Genomic DNA, 23,108 nt, shown 5'->3' on the forward strand with positions numbered 1-23,108 from the left:
TTTTTTTTTTTGATTTATAACTGTGTATATTTGTTTCGTCAAAAATATCATTGAAATTTCTCAAATATCAGGATATTTCATAATATTTTTCATGTGAGAAATTATATCAATACAAGAAAATTGTGTGTTTGAAATTTTATTTATCCTTCGAGTATTTTATATTAAAAATTGTCTTATGTTTGTTTGAAGAAGAAATAAGCATTGCCAACATTCGTAATTTATTTCTGAATTGCGAATGGTTCAGGGTTTCGCGAAAGGTCCCGGTTTTCGCACCAATGATATTGAAGTTTTCAGTCGGTTTATAACGTGGCAAGTTTGAAAAGAATTTTCCCTAAACGTTTTATAATGAATTCTTATCAATGATATTTCATTTTGAAATTATTCTTGAAAATGAATGAAATCACAAAAGTCTAAGTTTGTCAATCATCCGTTTCATTTCTTCACTTTATTTTATTAAACTTCTCAAAAAATGAAGTCAAGTCTTTTGGACTTTTTTTGAATCAATAATTGGCAATTCATTTGCTGTTCGAAGTGAACAATTCTTCAATCATCTATAACTTGAACACATTTCTGATTTTCAATTCAAATTTTATCTCATTTTGAAAAACGAAATGTTTGAATATTATTACTTGTGGGAAATAAATGAGATTTCTAATAATTGAACTTCTATTCAAATAAATGTCAATCCATCTCTTCTCAATAAATTTGTTTCGAATAACATATAACACTTTTCATTGATAAAACATTTTGAAATGATCTTTTTAAGAACAACAAAAATCAACTAATAATAACATCTAACTTTTCAGATAAGAGGCATTTGTATTTCAGAACCTCAACCAACTATTTCCTTTTCAATCTCCATCATAAATCTGTGAGCCTTGAAAGGGAAAGAAAAGAGGAAACAAACACCTTTCTCAATCTCCTTCCCCTCCAAACTCACAAATCGATGAGCACATATTCAAGGTGATCAGAATTGACTTCAAACAAAAACATCAGAAATTACAAGAAAATGTTCAAAGAAAAACAGTCACCCAAAACAACGCAATGACAAAAAATCTCAGGACAGCAGCCAATATCACACCATCATCAAATTGTGCTTTGACAAACAGTGCAACACAAACTCGTCCATGTGTGAAACGAAAACGAAAACAAAAACAAGAAATTAACCTCCTCAATAATAAATGCGAATTAAAAATCAGTCTCAACCAAAATAAAGTTGCTGAGCATTCTTTTATCCTTTCCAAGCCATATGCTGCCAATGCTTCAATTGAAAGCATGCTCACAGCTGTATGCCCATGAATTCATTTGAAAAACGTTGTTGTATACAAACAAATATAAATATTACAAAAAAAAAAAAAAAAAAAAAAAGAAGCAATGTGCTGGAAGGAATCAACAAAAAATAAAGATTTTGAAACTCAAACATCTACGCAAGATATATGCCTGTTCAAAAAAAGACTATTTATCACACGCACTCCAACCTTCATTGAAGCACTTTTCAAACAAAATAAGATGTGAAATTCTCAACAAATCAAACACACAAAAAATAAATATATAAACACTCAAAAATCACTAAAATCTGAATAAACTTCAAATAAACAAAAAACAAAATACATTGCGAAAGCAAAAGCAATCAATAAAAAGATATCTTTCATTTTCATATTTCTCAAATTCATTCTTTCTTCATTTCAGTGTATTTTCATTCCCCACATTTTCTTCACTATCCATCCTCTGTTATTTGCACAATCTGCAAAAAAAACTTTTCAGAAGCTTCACCATTCTCGCACCTTTTTCTCTTCGTTTAAATCATTTCCCCTTTCATCTCATTTTTTTCTCAATTGCATTCCCCTTCCTTCCCTTTCTTGCCTTCCTTCTCATCCCCCTCTTCTCTTCGTGTTTCCACCACCTCCACTGCATCTGACATCGTCATCACCAATGCATCCTTCGGGAAGTGCGAAATCAGCTCCCGCTTCACTTCCACAAGCGTTATCCTCCTCGAAGCCTCCTGCTCCACACACCCTTTCACAACACTCCAAAGCGAAGACCCCTCTGCACCTGCCATGTTCGGCATCTCAAACATCCCAATCTTCTCCCCTGCCACCTCTGCTGGATATTCTCCAAACGGGATCTCCAGTGTCACACACTCCCACAGCATCATCCCAATCGAGAATGACACTGACTCCTTCGTCGCTCCCATCTTCCTGGTCACCTGCAGCTCTGGCGCCTTCCACCTCAGGCACTCCTTTCTGAAGGCATCCTCATCCTCTTCAAACGCAGATGAGGGCAGAGAGTCATCATCATCATCATCACTGGCAGATGTGACAATAGTTGACGATGAGATTGAGGATGAATCGGAATCATCATCTTGCAATAAATCAGAATGCATCACAATGCAGATCACCATGTGTTCTGAGAATAGAACAATGTGCGGACTCAGATTGGCAAGTGACTGAAGTGGATTTTCCATTTCATCAAACGAATGGAGTGCCCCGTTCGCCACCCAGAACAGGATCTGAGCAGCTGTTTGCTCCCTTTCCTTCAAGGAGCCAATCGGCATCTCCTTTATCTTGTTGCTTTCATGTAATAACATGAACAGCGAATCCCTCAGATCCACAATCAGCTTCTCATGTGGAGACGAACAGGCCATTGCATCCACCAGATTCGACATCGATGAGGTGGTTGGACACAGATCCTCTCCTCGAACAAATGTGGATTCAGTGTCTGAAGTGTCTGTTGTTGAAGTGGATGAAATGGATGGTGATGGAGTTCTCTTTCTTGTCTCTTCTTCTTTTTCCTCTTCCACCTTCTCCAATGCCCAATCAGGGATCTTGTCTGAATCTCTCCCCAAGATGTATTCAGTGGAGTCACTCTCAGACAGAAGGTGCTCTGACGACTCCGAGTGCCCCAAACTTTTCGCATATACCCTCTTCTTTATTCTCTCTTCATTCTTCTTTTCTGCCTCTCTTTCTGCTCTTCTCCACTGCTCCTCAGGTGACATCTCCATCGTAACCATCTCAATCAGCTTCGGATCCTTTTTCACTGTGTCATTCACAATCTCTTCCAATTCTTCTGATCTTCTCTTTTGCTTTTTCCAGCGAACAATAAAAGCAACTGCAATGATCAGAACAATCAATAGCACAATTAAAATAATTGCAATCACAATCCATAGCAAACTTGCTTGATTTCCTCCCTCAGATATTCTCTCATCTCCTTTTAATTTGGGATCACTTGCATTCTTCAGAATGAATGAATTTGTTGATGAAGGAGATTCTGCATTTCCAAACAAAACTGAAACACTCACCTCAATTTCATCTCCACAATTGCTGATCAGATCTTTTGTCACACTTCCCTCAACTTCTCTTTCTGATAAAAACCCATTTGAATCAAAATCGTGTTTTTCAATCTCTTTCTCTTCTCCTTTCCTCTTCACAACTGAGAATGACAAGTTGCATGGAACAAGAAGCAATCCTTTGAATGTAAGCTTCATTCTATCTGCCTCTTCTTTTGCTTCCACACTCTCCAGAACAGGAATGAAGAATGATGAATCTCTCTCTGAAGCAATCCCTTCAAAACTGCACCCTTCATTCAACATCCAAAGTGAAGTGTTATCCTTCCATCCATCTCCTCCTTTCAAACTCATCACATTCAATGATCCTGAATTTGAACAAATGATGTTTCTTCTCAGTGATGTGTATCCTTCAATGGATGGATTATTGTTTTCAAATAACCCCATTTCTATGATTACGCTTCCTCCACTCATTGTTATTCCACCTTCTGATGAATTTGTGATTGTTGTGTCTTTCATCACCACAGAACTCTTCACAACATCCACAAGAGATCCATCCCATTTGCACATCTCTTCTTCTTTTGCATTCAAATTCTTTTCATTTCTTTCCTTTAAACTTCCATCAAAAATGCAACTATCCATTTTCACATCCAAACAATTCTCCACTTTCATCAATTTTCCTTTTGTGGTCTTTGAACTTACTCCGCCTATTGTGCAATTTGCCAAATGAATTGTCTTTCTCAATGACAAGCAAGATATCAGTGATTCCTCATTTCCTTCAACAGTGATATTTTCTGTTTTGAAATCTTTAATTGTTAATTGTCCACATTCGTTTATATTTATCAGAGAAGTTTTTATTGTTGAATTACAAATCGTTAATGAATCGATTACTGATGGAAGTTGAGAAGAAAGATACAATGCAGATTCTTGAAGAATTAGATTTGACATTGAACATTCCATAAGTTGTAATTCTCCCTTTGCCATGTTGAAAATGTGAAATGGAACGTTTGCAAATACAACATTTTCTCCTTCCGTCAATTGTTTTGTTGTGAATGAACAATTCATTATCTCAAGAATTCCTCCTTCTGGTGATATCAGTGAATCATGTGAAGAAATGAAATTCGAATCAAATACAAAGTTCACTCTCAACAATGAAACTGTTCCCGCAGTTGAAATCAAAGAATTCTTTTCACTTGTAATCTCTGATTTCACTTCAACTTCACAATTTTCTCTCTTCTTCGAACTCAAACTCATCTCCTCCAGATTTATCTCTTCACAAATCACACTCTCTTCAACAACGAATATCAGACTCATGATATCTGAAGTCAGATGCATCAGTCCATAATCAATTGAATAACATGGAAGATCGTTTGTTCCACATTGTCTATAATCCAACCCACTCGCACTGCTCACAATAATCGTGTCGCTCTGATGGATCGTTATAAATCCAATCAGATCTGTGTCAACTGTATACTGGCATTTATCAATTCCATATATTGCATTAATTCGTGAATAACGATTCTCTCGAAGATCAAATTGAAATTGGGTTTCATTGATCTGAAATGTGATGTTGAAACATTCAATGAAAATATCATTCCCCACTCTTGCCGTATTGGCATTGAACTTCATTTTCGCAAACGAAAAATTCAAATCTCCTTTTTCTTTTGTTGTCAAATACACTCCTCCTCCTTTCCCAATGGTGCAGCTGCATTGACTAATTGTTGAGTCAATCATCTTCATTGATCCAGACAATCCCAATGCGAAGAATATTGCCCCTCCTTTTTCACTATCTTCTGCTTTGTCTTCTGTGATGTTGCTCGAATTCACAACCAAACAAATCTTTTTCTCGCTCATTGATTCCAAAATGCTCGCTCCATTGTCACTTCTCTTCACTCCTGAAAATGATGAATTGTCAATATTGAGACTCATTTCCTCACCCACTTTATTTATCTTTGTTGTTGATTCAGATCCTTTGATCAGAAGACATCCGCCGCTTTCATTCAACGATTCCACTCGAACATTCATCAAATGACAATCAACTCCAACATCATGAATGACAAAAATACTGTTTCCAACATTGCATGAATCCATCGACAAATCATTCACTTCCACAGTTCCTCCAATCGCATCCACAAACACACATTCAAATCCATTGTTCACTCCTGCTTCTGAATGGAATGAACATCCAGTTATCACCAAATCTCCACCTTTGTTTGAAATGATTGTTTTGGCTGAGTTGTCAAATCCAGATGTTAGTTGCAGTTGGATATTTGTCAATTCGAGCTGACCATCGTTTTCCATGTAATGGTCCAGTTGACTTCCAATTGACTTTTCAAAATTCAATATCGCTTTCACATTCTCTTCTCCCATCTTTACACTCTTTTTGATCTGATAATTGGACACATCATATGAATCTCTAATGAAAGTTGATCCTTCAATCTGAATTGCCTTCATTCCAATCTCTCTTTTCATGTTCATCATCCCTTTCCACATTGTGAAGCACGGTTCTTCCTCACTTCCACATCTTGCAACATCAAATCCACTTGATGAGATAAATATCTCAGTTGAGCTGTATGGAACCAGAAACATGAATAAATCTTTGTTTGAATGAAAGTTGTCACTTCCAACAAACAAACAATTATCATTTATCATTGATAAGTAATCAAATTTAAATGACTCATTTGTAATGGAAGTATTAAAATCTTTTGCCAAAATATACATGTTTTTTCCAATGGCTGCATTGTTGTTCTCAAAAATTACACCAGTATCAAATAGAAATGGCTTTTCCTTTGAACAACTTTGACAATCAAAATATAGGAATCCTCCTTTTCCTTTGCCTGATGAAAGTGAGCAAAATGATGCATTTGTTGATTTAATGATCAAATCTTCTTCATTTTTTAATATCACTTTTGAAATACCTCCTTCTTCACCGCTTCCAGTGTTCATAATGTTTGAAAAGTTGCTGTTTTCAAATAAAACAGAAGAAGCTATCACAAATGAAGACTTGATAAATGAACAATCTGCCAAACTGCATCCTTTCAATGTGCAACTTCCACTGGTTGTGGATATCAACGAGTATTGAATGGCTGTTGATGATTGGATCTCAAATAAACAGTTTTCAAGTTGAAGATTATTACTCGAAGAGATCAGCGTATTCATATTTGGCTCAAATTGACTTGGAATCTGTAACTTCAAAGATAACAAGTCGAGTGAAACTGTTGATGAAATAACAGATGAAGTTAATTCAGAATTCCCTTTGATTGTCCCTTTAAAATGAATAGGTCTGTGTTTGGTTTCATCTCCCTCATTCACACATCCATCAATCACAAGTGCATTTGTAAATAAATAAATATCTTCAATTGTCCCTTCATCTTTCACTTTCACTTTCCTTTCTCCTTCTGTTCCACTTCTGTCAATGTGGTCAATTCCACTTTTCGTCGATTCACATGGGAATATCTCATCTCCACATCCCAATGTATCATGTCCATCTGTCGATACAGACACTTCCACCCACTTTAAAGAAACAAGAAACACTCGAAGATCCAATTCCCCATATTTCTCATCTTCCCCAACAAATGCATTCCCATCATCCTCGTAATCTGAGTAATCAAATGCAAAACGCTCTGTTTTCACACTGGCCACAAGATTCCCACTCTTCACAAACATGTTCTTCCCAACTGTTGCCCTGCACCCAGAAAACGATATCGATGAGAGTTGAAATCCTCCTTCATTTGAACTGCAATCCAGATAAATCCCTCCTCCTTTTCCTCCATCGCTGGCATCTTCATTCACGCAGCACCCAGTAAACGTGGTGCTGCTCACCGAAAACGTATTGTCAGAGACGGATGAGGCGAATGAGATGCACCCGCCATTGGTGGCGGTCTGTTGGCTCAACTGTTCTGAGTTGATGTTGGTGATGGTGCAGTTGGTGAGGGAGAGGGAGAGGGCAGGGGAGGTGGCAGAGGAGAGGACACAGCTGGCTGGAGTGGCTGTGGAGGTGATATCGGTGATGCTGGAGGAGTTGAGGGTGAGGGGAGCGGTGAGGGAGGTGAGGTGGAAGATGCTTTGGCTGTTGAGGGTGAGGCTGGTGATTGCGGTGTGGTTGAGGGCGAGGGAGCCAGCAGTGAGGAAGAAGAGGGGAGTTTTTATTGTTATGGAGGTTGTTCCGGTGATGGTGGTTGTGTTGAGGTTGAGGGAAGGGGAGTCATTGGAGAGGTGGAAGAGGATGGGGGTGATTTGATTTGAGGAGTTGTGAGCGATGGCGAGGGCAGAGACTGTGAGGGAGCCCTGGGTCTGTTGGAAGAGGGCAGACGAGGCAGATGGATCTGGTGAAGAAGATGTTGATGTTGATGATGTTGATTGTGATGACTGTGAATGTGAGTTTGATGGTTGGGGAATGCCACTGGAGGCAATGGTGGTGGCATCTGTTCCGTTTCCTGTGATTTTTGTATTTGGGGCACGAAATGTGAGAGTCTTTGTGGGAGCGAAAGTGGAGATGAGAAGAGAAAGGGAGGCATCGCTGAAGGGAGCAATGCATCTAAGGGAATATTCGATGGTGGCACACGGGCTTTGCTGGGTTTTGCCACAGGCATCAACATCACTTCCACCATTTGCAACGATTTTGTTCTGGTTGATGATTGGAAGCCAGCCATTATACACAGCATTATCAGCTGTTCCATTATTCCACACTCTTTTTGTTTGGGTTGTTGAACCACAATTCTCGAATGGGGATTGGGTGATGCTGCTGCCATTGAAAAACACATCATTTCCTCTGCCATTTTTAGCTATATTTCCATCGAAGAAACAAAAAGTGATGAATTTTACTCCATTCATCCAGGAATAAGTTGCTGTGCAACATAGCCCAGCGCCACCATAGGTAGTTGATGAACTTGTCAACTCGTTATTAACAAATAGACAATCATCAACCAAAAATTGGATTGGCTTTTCTTTAGGAGGATTATAAAATGTCAAAGAACCATCCGCATGTCCACCAGAATTAGCAATGCACTTGCATTTGTTGAACAAGAATTGACCGTTTGATGAAAAATTGCCGATATAAAAATACCAACCAGTTCCAACGCAGCTTGTTATTTTGCAATTTTTTACTCTATTGTCAGAGAATGTCCAAACAGAATTTGATTGTGGATAAGCTATGCAAGTTGCTCCTCCATGAAATGCCGAACAGTTTGTAAAATTGGATTTTGTGATGTCAATTTTTAACAAATATCCGCAAAACAACGCTCCTGCGTGATTACTGGTAGAACAATTGAAAAACGAACAAGAAGTGATTGTGAGATTTGCATTTGTGCAGTTGACTTTAAGTGCTCCACCCCAATCGTCTCCGCTGTTTGATTCATTCCATTCACACCATTTGAAGATATAGCTATTCAATTCAGCAAAGGATAATCTTCTTAATTTCTCTCTTTGAGTTTCGGATCCAATATATTTTGCAAGATCATTTGGTGAAGAGCGTGTTTGGTGGAGAAAAGAGGCATTGAAGGCAGAGAGAGAAGTGGATGGGCTGTTGAGGTTTGGGAGGATGGCACCATCGATGGGGTTGTTGGTGTGGAGGAAGATGGTTGAGTGGATGGAGAGGGATGAGCGAAGGGAGAAGGAGTGGATTAAATTGGTGTTGGTGTTGGTGGAAGTGGAAGAAGAGGAAGAAGTGGTTGAGATGAATGAATTGAGTGAGTGTGAGGGAAGGGATGGAAGAGATGGATGGGATTGGGGAGATGAGATGTTGGAGAAGAGGGTGTTTGAGAGATGGAGATTGAGGTGGATTTTGAGGTGGTGATAGGATTGGTGATGGATATGGAAAGGTGAAGGGGAAGAGAAAGAGGAAATCGAAGGGGAAGGAGAAGAAAAAGAAGATGATGAGGATAAGGATGAGAAAGATGAAGGAGAAGAGGAAAGGGAAGGAGATGGAGAAGGGGATGGGGAAGAGAGGGAAGAAGGAGAAAAAAGGAAAGGCTGGACGAGGGAGACGAATGAGGAGAACGAGGAGTGGGAGATGGAGAATGATGCAGGGATTGAGGAGTGTGCATCTGTGAGGAGATTGTTTGGGGTGGAGAAGAGGGGGAAGGAGAAGATGGCTGGTTGGTGGGTGGTGAGGGAGAAGTTTGTGAGGTCGACGGAGGCATGGCCAGAGAGGAAAAGTGGAGATTTTGTTGCTGGGTTGACTTGGCAAGTGGAGGAACAGATGGTGGCAGCTGAATGTTGCTGAGAAGTGAGGAGTGGACAAGTACTGAGAGGGATGATGTTGAGATGGGTCACACACAAGGAGGAGTTGATGATTTTTAGACTTGTTTGAATGCTGTAAATGTAATTGCCAACTGTATTTTCATTTGTTGCTGCATAATTGCCAAAATAATTGTTGTATTCTCTTTTTCCGTTTTCAATGTTGATCTTGCATTTCTGCATCTCCTCGTTCCATTTTTGTTGAATTTGTCTTTCTGCAATGTCTTTACCATTACAACAGTTAACAACAAGTAACAGCAATGTGAAAATATTGTATGCAGCTCTCATGTTGGGGAAGTGCCTCACCACAATTGCAGATGCAGGAAAAATGTGGAAATGAAAAGTTATTGCGCCCAATATATTTTTTTGTTTCTAAAACAATAATTCTTATAAAACATTTTTCCAGATGAAATTTGCATTTTTGCATAGAGTTATATTCAAGTGTACCTCAAAATTTGAACTATTTTTATTTGATAAGGCTTAATGTTTTCCAGCATTCTATCATCAATTCACTAATATGTTGACAACATTTTATGTTCATATTTTTTCTTTTTTGTAGTTTTCTTTCTCAAAAATAATTGTCCACTAATTGAAAGTGTGGATATGTTTTTTACGAAAATAATATAAATAATTATCAATTTTCATTTTTAAGGTTTTTTAATTTTTGTTAAAGTGCAACTTGCAATTGTAAGATTTCGAAACAGATAAATTCAAGAATTTTAATGATGTTTGAAAAAAGTCTGATGAAAGTTTTGTTTTGAATAAAAAAACCGTTCATTAATTTTTTGTTTTTATCAACAGGTCATTATTCACATCACACATTCATTAAATTTCAATGTTTGATTTTTTTTTGTTATTTATTCCTGTATTCAACGAAAAAAGCAGGAACCCAAAAAGAAACATTTTGCAACATTTTCAAATATATGGAACAAAATTATTTGATTTTCAAAATTTTGTTCCACGCAGCGCTTCCAAATATTTTTCTCGACTTTCTCATATTTCTATGTTTTATTTTGTACGAGAATGCAAAAATACAGATATAGCATGAAATACAGGACATCGCACTTAATTCCGGACAAGATCATTTTCTCAACAACAACTCAAAGAGAAAACTTGATAATATTCCTCAAAACACATCTCATCAATACAAACTCAATTAATACGCAAGGCTTTCAAAATAGCTTCATTTGTGCTCAGAAATAATTATTAAGAAATTCAAAGAGAAATAGGATTTGGGTTTCTCCAAAATTTCAATTATTGCATTTAACAATATTCAGTCTGCACGAAAATGAATGTCCGGTTTGCCAAATGAGTTAGCTTTATTAAGATATATTTTGAATATCAGCTTAAAAAAAGATCAAGTTGTTTATTTTAGTCATTCAAAAAACTACAAAGGAGTCATTTTCTCATTGAATATTAACTAAACATTTCCGTTTTTCAAATAACTTCTTTTATTATCAATTATCAAATTTAATGCAGTGAGTGCAGTCGCCAAATATTAATTGTCAGTATCTGACAGATGATAAATAAAAATAAAATTCGCAAGAGCTCTGTTTGCAGAAAAAGAAAAGAAAAGAAAAGAAAAAAAAAAGAAAAAAGAAAATACTTGATTTTAAAAATCAATTTGCACTTCATATCTCCTGCAATAAAAATAAAAAAAGTTTCTTGCACTAATCTTTTTCATCAAAGGTGGAAGGCCTGTAATTTATTTGTTTATCATTGCATATATAATCGCTCAACAAAAATGTTCGACCTGAAACTCGCGGCTATAAAAAAAAGACCCATTTGTTAGAGTTTTCAGATTCCTGCAAATCAAATTTTCACGGTGCGTCTTGCCTCACATCCTTATTGCAGCAGACAATCTGAATTGCATCTATGAAAAGATAATGCGGCTGAGTCATCCTGCTTTGCTCAGGCAAGAACTCAGAACTTTCGCTTTATTTAAATGACAGAGGAGTTCAACAATGTTGGTTTTATAATTAAAACAAGAAGGCATGCTCATGTCTATCCAGGGTTTTAAAGAAATGACATGGGAGGAAATACGAACTTTCAAGCTTTTTTTGCACAAAGTGCGAAAAAAATTGTCACTCTTGGGTAATTATTATTGAAATCATAACTTTTTTCGGTGTGTTTATTTTTCAAAGGTTGTTTGTCATAGGGAAGAGTTTTAGTATTTTTTTGTATGTTTTTATCACAACTGCATTAAAAATAAATATTTATGCTCAAATAAAGATGTTGATGTCTTCAATAAACCTTTTCATTTTTTTGTGCTCTTTTATTGATATAAAAGTAAAAATTTTTGAACCGAAAATTTTAAAAGAAAAATTATGTTTTCAAAAATTATTACCCACTTATAACTTTTCTAGACTTTATTTGATTTCAGAATAAATTGGATTCTTATATCAATAAACCGGTATCATTGATATCACTGCACAATGTTTTGTGACATGTCGTATTTTTTTTTTCTAGGTTCCTTTTGTTTTATTTTCAAATTTAATAAATATTTCACATTTCTATCATATTTCTTGTCCCGCTCACAAAACTTCACCAAATTGAAAATAATAACATTTTAAAAGTTTTTCTTTTATGCCAGTTGAAGAAGATCAGCTGGTTCAGAAATTTGATTGAAATATGAAATTTTCATTTTTTGATAATTAAACAAAATGAACTTTTCGAAAAAAATTTGACACATCACATATATTTGGGTAATTCTTTTTGAAAAGTCACAAATGTTTTATTTTCTTATAAATCAATAATTTAACATTTTGCTCAAATTTATGATAACGTACACGAAACTTCACTGACATGGAATCTATTTCTGGATAATGCTATTTCAAACATTCTGAAGAAAATTCGTGAGTGGATACAGAAATTTGAGCAAAATATGAAATTTTTGATTTATTTGATGATTAATTATTTGCGACTTTTCAAAAAGAGATACCTATTTCAAAAAATGAAACCATTTCATTCATATGGGGGAAAATTCGGACTTTCAATCATTTTTTGCACAAATCTTTAAAAAATTGCTTTTCTTATAACTTTTTATCGCTTTCTCAGATTTCAAAATATATTTTATTTTTTTTATCAGCAAACAAACCTAATCAATATTATTGAAAAAGAATTGGAACATTTCACGAATGTCGAAAAATGGACCCTTTTTAAGTGTGTATTTTTATCTCAAAAGTCAATGAAAAGTTCTCAATTTTTCAATGTTAATGCCTGAAGCAAAATGTTTTGTCCCATATCTTTTGAAAGAATAACTCAAGGAATATGAGTGGTAATGAATCTGTTAATAATTGTCCTTTGCACAGAATATTTTGATGAACTTTGGTGAGTCTTTCGAATGTGATGTGGATGAAGCGTGAAGAAATGATTCATGTGGAACATAAGGTATTTGATTCGAATTGATTCCATTAACTTCATTGTTGAAAGCCAAAATTGCAGACGAAAAAAACTATTGCACAGTGGGATCAATATGTGCACTCTTCTCATGCAAAGCACCTCCTATTTCGATTGTCTTTTTGCGTTCGTCATCGCTGAGCGCGCAAATAGCGGCAATAAGTTGGATTTTTCTTTGAAGACTTACTCAAATTTGCTTATATTCATAGAATCCCAAGACTTGTTCCTTTTGTTGATTGGTTGTGCTCCTCTTCAGAAAGCCTAAAATTCACAGGAGAAAAAAAGAGGGTGTGACAGCACTGTGCACACGGACCTTCGTCTGAATACTGTTTCCTTCAGCACGAACAAGTGCGCCTTATATATGAGAAGTGGCAACAGGCGCAAGCAAGGAGTTATTGCACAGATGTTGGACACAAAGCGGTAAGGAGGATAAAAGCTCGATTCGACGAGGAAAGTTATCACCAACAACAGAATAACCGATGCAGATGAAGCTCAATCAATCTGTCCGGAATAAGACGCAGAGATGAGAGCAGAAAAGAATGACTGACGATATTGTGGTTGTTGCCTAATAAGAGCCGCTGGAGGCAAGAGTGAAGAAACCATGATTTGACCCAATTTGAACGAGTTCAAATGCCTTGATGGAAAGTTTTGTATGGGTTTTATTTGGATTTATGTCCAACATGCCTCTCCAGAACGATGTCCAAGGATGTGAAACCAACAAGCACACACTGATTAATTGAATATTGGGTTTGATAAAAAACAAAGAAAACTTGGTTCATTTGAAGCACAGAATATAACTTGAAAACATTCTAATGAAGAGTTGTTATCCTGTCCATTTGAGAAAACTCTGTGAACAAATCAGAAGATGAAAACCTCAAACTGCACAATTAATGCCGTTTTTTTATTGAATAATAATAAAGAACACATTCCACGTTCAAAAGAAGAAGAATCCATTTAACAGTCAAAACAAATCATTTGACTTTTGTGACTGAACTCCGAATGATTTCAGATATTTTCTTTTCAACTACTAATACTCTTTTCAAAAACCATTTTCTTCTTTAAAATATTAGTCACTCTGACTGAACTGTGGTGGAATGTTTCAAGCATATTGATGAGAAAATCTTGGTTTTCAAGCATTGTTTTTTCATAATCACTTTTTTTTAGTCATTGTTAATAACATAGAAATGAACAATATGTTTTTGTTTATCCATTTCCTTTTTCGATGTTGTCATATTATAAACTTTTTGATTTTTCAAAGGTTCATTATTTTGTTTTTTCCTAATGCTATATTAAGAAGCAACTCAAGAAAAAAGTTCATCCTATAAATTGAAACAAGTGAATAGTCAAAAAATGATACAAAGTCCAAGCATCATTTATCCAATATACTTCAGCTCATAACATGAAACTAATGAGACTTAGGATAATCCATGTGGATAATTTTTAACAAATTATTTCTCTTGAGTTAATTTGTTCTTTTGAAACAAGAAAACAAAAAGCCATTCACCTTTGGCTTCTCAAATTTATTCATCCAACAGTTCAGATGACTATCATTCCTGTATTCATTTAATCTGCATGTCAGCATTGTTTGAAACGTATTCGTTAACCAGTTCGTTGCAAGCATCAGTAGTTGATACCTTTACGCTTTGAGTCAATAATTCATGAAGAAATAGAAAGAGTTGATTCGAATGAATTTACAATTCCCATCTCCCTGATGGATAGTGCAATCACTGATCAGATTTCCCACGTTGTGACAACTCACAAGTTCACTTCCAAAAGAAAAAAACACAAAGAAATTGATATTGGATCAACTGAAAAAAAACGAAAGCTTACAGATTTTGATTCGCTTCAAAAAAGTTATGATTGGCCAATAAAAAAAAATAGAGAGATATGAAACATTTTTTGAAGGCAATGTGAAAAATCCATGAACATCCGGACTCATTTGTGATCAATATTTTTATGTTGACAGGAATGAACATTTACGTATTTCCACATCAACAATAATCAAATTGAACAATCCGATCAAATCAGAAATGAAATCAGGTGCAAAAAGAGGATTTTAACAAGCTTTCACTGTTCATCATAAGCTTCGTATTTATTTGAAATTGCTGTCCAGTTCAACGAATGTGAATAGAATTGCTTTGTGTCTTGGGACTTCTCAATCATTGGTGAGCAAAAGCATTGCTGAAATTCGTTTTTTTCTGTTCACAGTCTTGGAAAAGATGTTTTCAAGCCCTCCAAGACATCCGGATGAAATGAACGAAGATATTTTTTGAAAGCCATTACTCGTCGATACCACAACCATCGAAATCCCAATGCCAGATGTTCCAAACGAAGAAAGAAAATATTTCAATGACATTTATCACAACACAATTTGCAGGAAAGTTGAAAACGCAGTTTCATCATTACCAACTTTCAAAGCATTGATTATTAAAAACGCTGTGACAGGAGGTTTGCATGATGCAGTTAAATTTCTTAAAGGCATGAACAAAAACACAGAGCACATCAAAATGACGGATGAAGAGAAAAGAATATCATCAAAAGAGTTAAATTTTCACAGATGGGCAATAGTGGTAAATAAATGTTTCCGTGTGATTTCACTGAATAACGCTTAAGTACACCAATAAAGAAAAATATAGCTGATAAATTTCACAAAATGCAAGCAGAGTCGCAAATTCAATGTTTAACAATTGAATCAAATGCAGTTACTTCAAATTTTTCAATTGCTTTAATTTCCTCACCTTCACCTTCTCATTCATCATCTCCATGCTTTTCCTCTCCTTCAAGTTTATCTGAGATAAGCTCTTTATCGTCCAGTTTTGAAACATCTTTCTCAAAAAGCTCACTATCGATTGAAGAGTTTAACAAAAGGATTGCCAAATGCCATGTTCCAGTCGAAAAGTTTTTTGGACGTTGAAAGAAATTATAGCTTTGATTTTCAGAAAAATACACTTGTGGAATCTAATGTCTCTCATCAGATTTTAAAATAGCTTGCTGGTCAACAAATATAGTGATTGAATATCAAAATTTGGAACACTCTGATGGAATATGGGTGATTATTTTTTATATCATACATTTTTTCGTGGTGTTGATTTTTCAAAGATTTTTGATTTTTTTAAAAAGTTATTTTTTCTTTAAAAGGGAAAAAAGCAAAATAATTGTTTTTATTTACAAACATTTTTGTTCAATCAAAGATTAAAATGATTACATAAAGCCTTATCACTTTTCAATTTTTTTTATTGATATTCAAGAAATAATATCGCACCGAAATTTTTGAATGAAGAAAATATGATTTTAAAAATAATCACCTATATTTTATCAATAAGTCACAACATTTTCCTGGAGAAAGGAAACTCAACAACAACAGATAAGAAAAATTAATTCAAGAGATTGTGCACAAAGAAAACTCGTCAGAAAATCATCAAATTGTGAGTAACAATTCATTTGATGATGATTTGAAGAAACAAAATTGGTATTTCAATAATCATTTATGCTTGACAAAAGATTTGATAATTTGGAGAAAAATGAATTCTCACTGATTCTTTTTTTTTTTTTTTTTTTTCATATTCAAATATGGATGAAAATTATTTCAGTTTTTATTGTTCAAAAAAAGAAATTCAATAAATCTTTTGGAAAAGAAGCAAACAAATTCAATATTTTTTTTAAAGATAAAAAGATTTACAAAAGACTAATTTTCCATTTTTAATTCGATTTCAAATTATTTTTTATTATTCCATTGCCTCCTTTATTTTTCAACTTAACAAAATCATAAAAGAAACCAATTGAAATTACAAATGAGATATTATTTTCATCACTAAATGATTTGACAAAAAGTTATTCTTTTCAACTTTCGAGCTTTTGATCGATCAATCCCATAATAAAATATAACTCAAATAAAGGACTCAGTTTTCAAATAAACCGGGTTTATTCGAATAAACCCGGTTTATTTGAAATAAAGGCTATTTATTCGAATAAACCATTTTTATTCAAAATAAAATATCTTATCCAAATTTCATCCATTTAAAAACATTTTTCACTTAGCATGTGAAAAATTAAAAAGAAGTCCAATGATGAAAGTTAGAGTTAAGAATAACAAAAATTTTGATGATGAAACATTCAGAATTAATAGCGAGTTTAATGTGATTGAAGAGATTGAGGTTCTGAAAAAAGGTAAATTTGATTGTTGTTCAAAGTTAAGGCGAATTATTATTTTATAAATACTTTAACATTTCAATTAGAAATCATGACGAAAGAAGGAGAAAAGATGAAGCGGTCGCTGATAAGGCTTTATCATCTTTCGAAAATTGTTGATCCAAGGGAATACGCAATTAATGATTGTTTTTCGGATGAAAACTTCACACAAAAATTGGAAAATGATTGTGGATCTTTTCTAAAACCCATCGAACTTGCAGCAGCGCGTGTACTCGGACATATTAGCAGGATTCTGTGTTTTGGAGGAGGCGATGAAGGAAATGAATTGCCCTCAAATACTGATAATCTTTCTGAATCAACAAAGCTTCTCGTAAAATCTATACCATATTTTTCATCAGAAGATAGATATGAAACAATTGAAAACGAACTTTCAGCTTTGGGAAAATGTAATGATGAAGATATTTGCACTTTCACAACAGCATGTCTAAGACCGTATTCTGTAGATTGTGGTTTGCCGTAATGCAAAATACACATTTTCTTTATTCAAAAAATTTATTTCATTCATTTAAGGAGCAACTCCACTTATTGGATACGAAACTCCAGCAAAGATTTGGAAGTGGCTTTATGGATATTTATCCAACAGCAATATTTCAGTCATAGCAGATGCTTTACAGCCTGCCAAAAGTTTTTGTTCTTTAGAAATCAGTCTGAAACTAGGCAAAGATGTCAAAACCAACAACTTTTTAGCAGTTGATTCATTTCTCCAAGCACAATATCATCATAATTCTCCAAAATTGCCATTTGAAGTGGCCAATTGAGGATCTTCTTGCTGGATTCCACCTGCATATCCTCGGGGTCCGATTTGCTCGGTTGCAATCAAAGCATTCAGATGTCTGTGCCATTTTACAGAAAGTTGCGAATCAGTTTTCACTCAGCTTTTCACGCTTCGAGATAGAATTGTGGAGAACGTGTTGAGTTATTTGGATTCCAGCTGGACAGAAGACGAATGGAAGGCCACCTTTGCATGGAGTGAGTTTTTTGGAACGGATTGCATCGACATATACTCTTCAGGCGGAGCAAACTTCCAGAAAATGGAGGACGGGCTGTTTTGCGAAGAGGAAAACATCAAGCAAATGATCTCAAAGTTTCAGACAGCGGATGTTATATTTGTTGGATTTTGGTTGTCAAAGCAAGTTTATGAAGTCATTACGAGAATTGCCAAGAAAGATTTGCTGAGACAAATAGCATCGTTGATGTGCAATGCAACAAGGGATAAATTGCGATCGGAAAGTATGGCAACGCTTTTATATCCATATGCTTCGTTGTCGTCAAGTGCGAAAGTTCGTCAGCTTCACAGAAACAAGAGCAATGGGCAAAATTGTAAGATCGAAGAAAACAAATGCCTTCCTCAGCCTCTGCGAGGAAAGCTGCTAGCTGTTTTAGTTGAGGCGTGCGAGGAAGAAGGTGTTATTGACTTTGCCTACGCTCAGATTGCTCCCGTCACTTCGGAACATGCCCGTTCTTTTGAAGCAAAGGAAAGTGAGAAAATAAGAAGAAGATTGAAAGCTAAATGCGATCCAAAAATATGTCCAGTTTGCGCTCTGCTTGAAAGCTCAGATACTGAAGATGATGGAACTGATCCAGATACTGAGCCAGACTCTGAAGAAGATGAAGAAGATGAGAAAAAGAAGAAAGAAGAAGCATCAATGAAGCATTTTAATGAAAGAAATAAAATGATGTATTATAAAAATGATTCATCTCAGTTTAAATAAAAGAAAAGGAATATACAAGTTTTTTTTAAAAAATACGAGCAGTTTTGAAATTTAGAGAAGCTTGACTTGCTATGGATGAAAACTTCCTGTTAATTAGGAATCATTGAATGAAAAATGATTCAGAAAAAATACACTTGAAGTTATTACCAAATAGAAGTGTTTTTGTGATGAATGAAAAAAGTTATCTATTTAATATGTTCTTTGATTTCGCTTTTCAACAAGCCTGGTTAGCTCAGTCGGTAGAGCGTTGCTCTAATAAGGCAACGGTCGCAGGTTCGAGCCCTGCACTAGGCAGTTCCTTTTTGTCTTTTTTTAAAATTTGAAAAAGAGTTTTATTTATTGTGAAGAGTTATGAAAATCTTTTTTCTTCATTTGAAAAAAGATCAAATTTACCATTATAAGGTTTAATGTCACAACTTCAATTTCAAGTTGTTTCATTTTCCAGCGAGGAGCCGTCTAGACAGGCTTCTAGTTTAGCATTACAAAAGCCGGGAAATTCTGGTTGGCAATCCGCTGTGTATGATTTATTATTTATTTTTACCTCAATTGGTGAATTGATTTTTTTTTATTTAGTAATTGCTCATATCCACAACAACTAACATTGAAGCTAACAGATGGACCGGCTCATTTAACATCATTATATATTCTTTCACACGAATCGAAGATAGCATCTCGAATTGAACTTCAAGTAGGCTTACCTAAAAATGGAATTTCTGCTGAAACGCTTGAAGACTGTTCCTTTATTGGACTTGGGTATGAATCACTTATTTAAAGAACACATATATCTGTTATTAATGTATTTATGAAGCCATACAAACCTTGAAACAAATGAAGGAAATAGTTTTAAATACAGTGAATTGAAATCTATAGACTTAAATTCTTACGCTCAATATGTTAGACTCATATTTCATAAAAATTATGTTAATCCCTTTAACACTGCTAATCAAGTTGGAATCAGAGCTATCAAATTTGATGGAGAACCAATAGCTGGAAAAGAGGTAAACAATATTCATAATCTTTTTTTTTAAAAGAAACAAATAAAAAATTATTTTGTAAAATGTGATTAATGATGTTTTTTTGAAAAAAAACAATCAACGTCATTTTAATTTTAGACGCTTGTAAAGGGATTTAAAGCACTTTGTGCCCAAGCCAGCAGAATGAAAAGCACGACCGCCAAAAAAGTAACTCGAAACGCGGGCGGTGCAGACGTTGTCATGGACGAAGCGACTAAAAAGAAACTGGAAGAGCTGAACCGAAAGAAAAAAGAAGCAGCAGATGCAGAAGACTTCGATGCAGCGAAGAAGTGGAAGCAGAGCATTGATCGGCTGACTGAGCTATCCGCCGAGCTGTCAAAATTGGAGCAGATCAAAGAAAAAGCGAAGGCACTGGAAGACTTCGACACAGCAAAGGACGCGAAGATGAAGATCGACCGCCTGAAAGTGCAGGTCGAGGCGCTGTGCCGGGGAGAAGAGCTGCCTGAAGAGAGGGTGCCTGACCGAAGCCGCGAGGCAAGAACACGAGCAGTCCGTTCTGGTGCTTCTTTCGACAGCGACGAGACAGAGCGACCGCGAAGGGGCGGGGCGTCGTGGGGCGAGAGAGGAAGAGAGCCTTCTTCTTCTCCTCCGCCTGGTGCTTCAATGGCCACGCCGTCGCTGAACAGCACATCCAGCCGCATCTCTCCAGACAACGTGGGAGGCGGCCCATCGTTTTCTCCACCTTCCTCTCCTCGTTCTTCTTCCTCTTCCTCTTCTTCTTCATTTCACCAATCTTCTTCTTCTGCTTCTTCTGCTTATCCAGACACTTCATCTGTGCCAGCCACACGCGCTCCACCGAGGACACGTGGTGCTCCTCCGCCAAGACGCATTTCTTCACAGCCATCCTCTTCTTCCTCCTCTTCCTCCTCTTCTTCTTCATTTCCTCGTTCAACAGCAGAAGCATCGAGAGAACCAGCACGGGGAAGAGAAGAGGAAGGAGAGGAAGGAGAACAGGAAGGCGGGGGAATTGAAAGCGATCTGACAGGGCTTAATGAATATGAGAGGCAAACAGCTGTGGCTAATAAGTCAGAGGAGGAAGCGGCACACGAGTTTGAACTGCAGCAGCAGAAGGCAAAGACAAATGAAGGTGTGTGAGAATAACAGAGAAACGAAAGATTGATTTAGAATTTTTATTTTTTTTTTAACAATTTTTATCTTGTTTCACTTTCATAACAACTTCATTTTCTCTCCTTTTATTTTTCCATCCCCCCCCCCCCATTTGTTTGTTTGTATTTTCATTGTTTTCATATCTCAACCCATTCCGTTCCAGACGAAGATGCACCTCCGCTCAGCGACAAAGAGCGCACAGAGTATTCTTCTCTCGTTGCGCAAGTCGGCGAGCAGACGATGGCGCGGCTGCGGAGCAAGAACTGGGCACACCGCGAGATGGGGGTGAACGACATCATCGACCAAGTGGCAGCACTGGGCGACAACAGCCCTGCCATCGACCGCATCGCCTCGACACTCAGCGCGTTCTTGCTGAAGATGATCGACGACAGGAATGCGAACGTAGCAGCGGGTGTGGTGCAGCTGCTGGAGAGGCTGATTGAAGGCTGCTCTGAAGGAAGAGAGCGCACGGGGCTGGCTGAGGCGGCGCTGGGGAAAGTGTGCGGGCGGCTGGGCGATGCGCAGAAGCGGGTGAACGAGCACGCGCGAGACTTTGTGCTGTTCTGTGCGCACAGAGCAGTCCTCGGGCCGATGCAGACAGTGGCGAAGATGCTGAGCTCAGCACAGCCGCCGCTGGCGAAGTGGAAGGAGCACAACGAGCGGATCTCAGTCATAGCAGCAGTTGTGGATGAGAGCGGGGTGGAGTCGATTGGAGTGGAAGGGTATCTGAAGTATGTGGTGGCACAGATGTCGTCTCCCAACAGCGACGTGAGAGATTTGTGTGTGGCGCAGTTTGCAATCATCTATCGGGTGCTGGAAGGAAGAGCGATGGCTGCAGTGGAGGCAGCGAAACTTCCCCCACAGATGATGAAGAAAGTGAAGGAGTCGATCGGAAAAGCAGACAGCACCCCTGCTGCTCCTTCTGCAATTGGAGGAGGCATTCCGAGAAGAGGGCCAGGGGGGATGGCAGCATCGCCTGCTGCACCTTCTCCACAGGGAGGGAGAGGAGGATCGAGTGCCACACCAAACAGCGGAGGATATGGCAGAGGAGCACCAAAAGCAGCAGCAGGAGCAGCCGGAAGAGGCGCAGGCGGAGCTTCTGCTTCGACTCCTTCGCCTCAGGCAAAACCAAAAGTGACTCCGAAAGTGGCACCGAAAGCGACGCCCAAGCCGGCTGCTGCGAAAGCGCCTGTAGAAGCACCAGGACCAGCGCCGGTGGCAGCAGCAGCAGAAGATGAGATGGGGATGGACGATGAGGAAGAAGAGGAGGATGTGGACTGGACATACTGCGAGTATTGCGGAGTGACGAATGCGAGCTGGGTGAAAGAGGATGTTATTCAGCACCAGACACACGAGTGTCCTTTCATCACGTCGTGTGACTATTGCGGCATGCTCATCCGGATTGACGAGTTCACCGACCATCTTCTGTCACAATGTGAGTCCGGGAAGAAGTTTTCTGAGTGCCCGCGGTGCGGCGAGGCGGTGGAAGAGCGGCTGCTTCCTGCGCACATCCAGAAGAACAGCTGTCCTCTTTCGAAGGGAGAGGACTTTGCGCGCTGCCCGCTCTGCCATGCGGATATTCCGAACAGCCCCGACGGATGGGTCAGCCATCTGACGGTGAAGCCGGGCTGTCCAATGAACAAGAGGACGATGAAAAAGTGGGGGAGAGCACAGCAGCCGGCACCTGCGGCAAGTCAGGGATCGGGTTTGAGTAGGATACCGAGGTTGTCGAAGAGATAAGGAAGGAAGGAAGGAAGGGTAAGAGGGAGAGAGAGGGATATTGGTGATGAATGGATTATCTTGTTGAGGCAATTTAGTTTATTTTTTTATTTTTGTTGTTTTGTTAGTTGGCTTTTATTGTTTTTGTATGAAAAAAATTAAAAAAAGCAAAATATGAAAGTTCATTGGAACCTCTTTCACTTGCAACTCCTCTGAATATATAAATCATCTTTATATTCGTTCTTTTGATGTTTTCAACGAATAGCATCGTTCAGTTCTCAAGTTTAATGGCTTGTTAATCATTCACATCCCATTTCTACTTCTATTTTATTCTCAATCATAGTTTTCTTTCATTGCAAAAGAAATGAATAAAGAAAGAAAAAAAGATAGAAATCTAACTTTGCTTTG

At 37.2% G+C, this 23,108-nt stretch overlaps 3 protein-coding genes across 3 annotated transcripts; 2 read left to right on the top strand and 1 right to left on the bottom strand.

The window, feature by feature from the left end:
* Window positions 1-1,831: 1,831 nt before the first annotated feature.
* MONOS_9677 (uncharacterized protein) lies at window positions 1,832-9,808 on the bottom strand (the record flags this gene model as incomplete). The annotated part of the gene is made up of 1 exon (XM_067880198.1): window positions 1,832-9,808. One exon carries the CDS (start codon window positions 9,806-9,808, stop codon window positions 1,832-1,834), a length of 7,977 nt encoding a protein of 2,658 aa, XP_067735009.1.
* A 7,175-nt stretch (window positions 9,809-16,983) lies between these two features.
* Window positions 16,984-18,840, top strand: MONOS_9675 (uncharacterized protein; the record flags this gene model as incomplete). Its single annotated transcript, XM_067880197.1, has 4 exons — window positions 16,984-17,086; window positions 17,155-17,577; window positions 17,639-17,752; window positions 17,978-18,840. 4 exons carry the CDS (start codon window positions 16,984-16,986, stop codon window positions 18,838-18,840), a joined length of 1,503 nt encoding a protein of 500 aa, XP_067735010.1.
* Window positions 18,841-19,247: 407 nt separating this feature from the next.
* MONOS_9674 (putative flagellar associated protein) lies at window positions 19,248-23,093 on the top strand (the record flags this gene model as incomplete). Its single annotated transcript, XM_067880196.1, has 5 exons — window positions 19,248-19,357; window positions 19,414-19,593; window positions 19,649-19,838; window positions 19,953-20,961; window positions 21,145-23,093. 5 exons carry the CDS (start codon window positions 19,248-19,250, stop codon window positions 22,719-22,721), a joined length of 3,066 nt encoding a protein of 1,021 aa, XP_067735011.1. The 3' UTR covers window positions 22,722-23,093.
* Between the last annotated feature and the right edge of the window lie 15 nt (window positions 23,094-23,108).

Source organism: Monocercomonoides exilis (assembly GCF_001643675.1).
Source record: "Monocercomonoides exilis strain PA203 chromosome Unknown scaffold3-2548433, whole genome shotgun sequence".
Classification (NCBI taxonomy): domain Eukaryota; phylum Preaxostyla; order Oxymonadida; family Polymastigidae; genus Monocercomonoides; species Monocercomonoides exilis.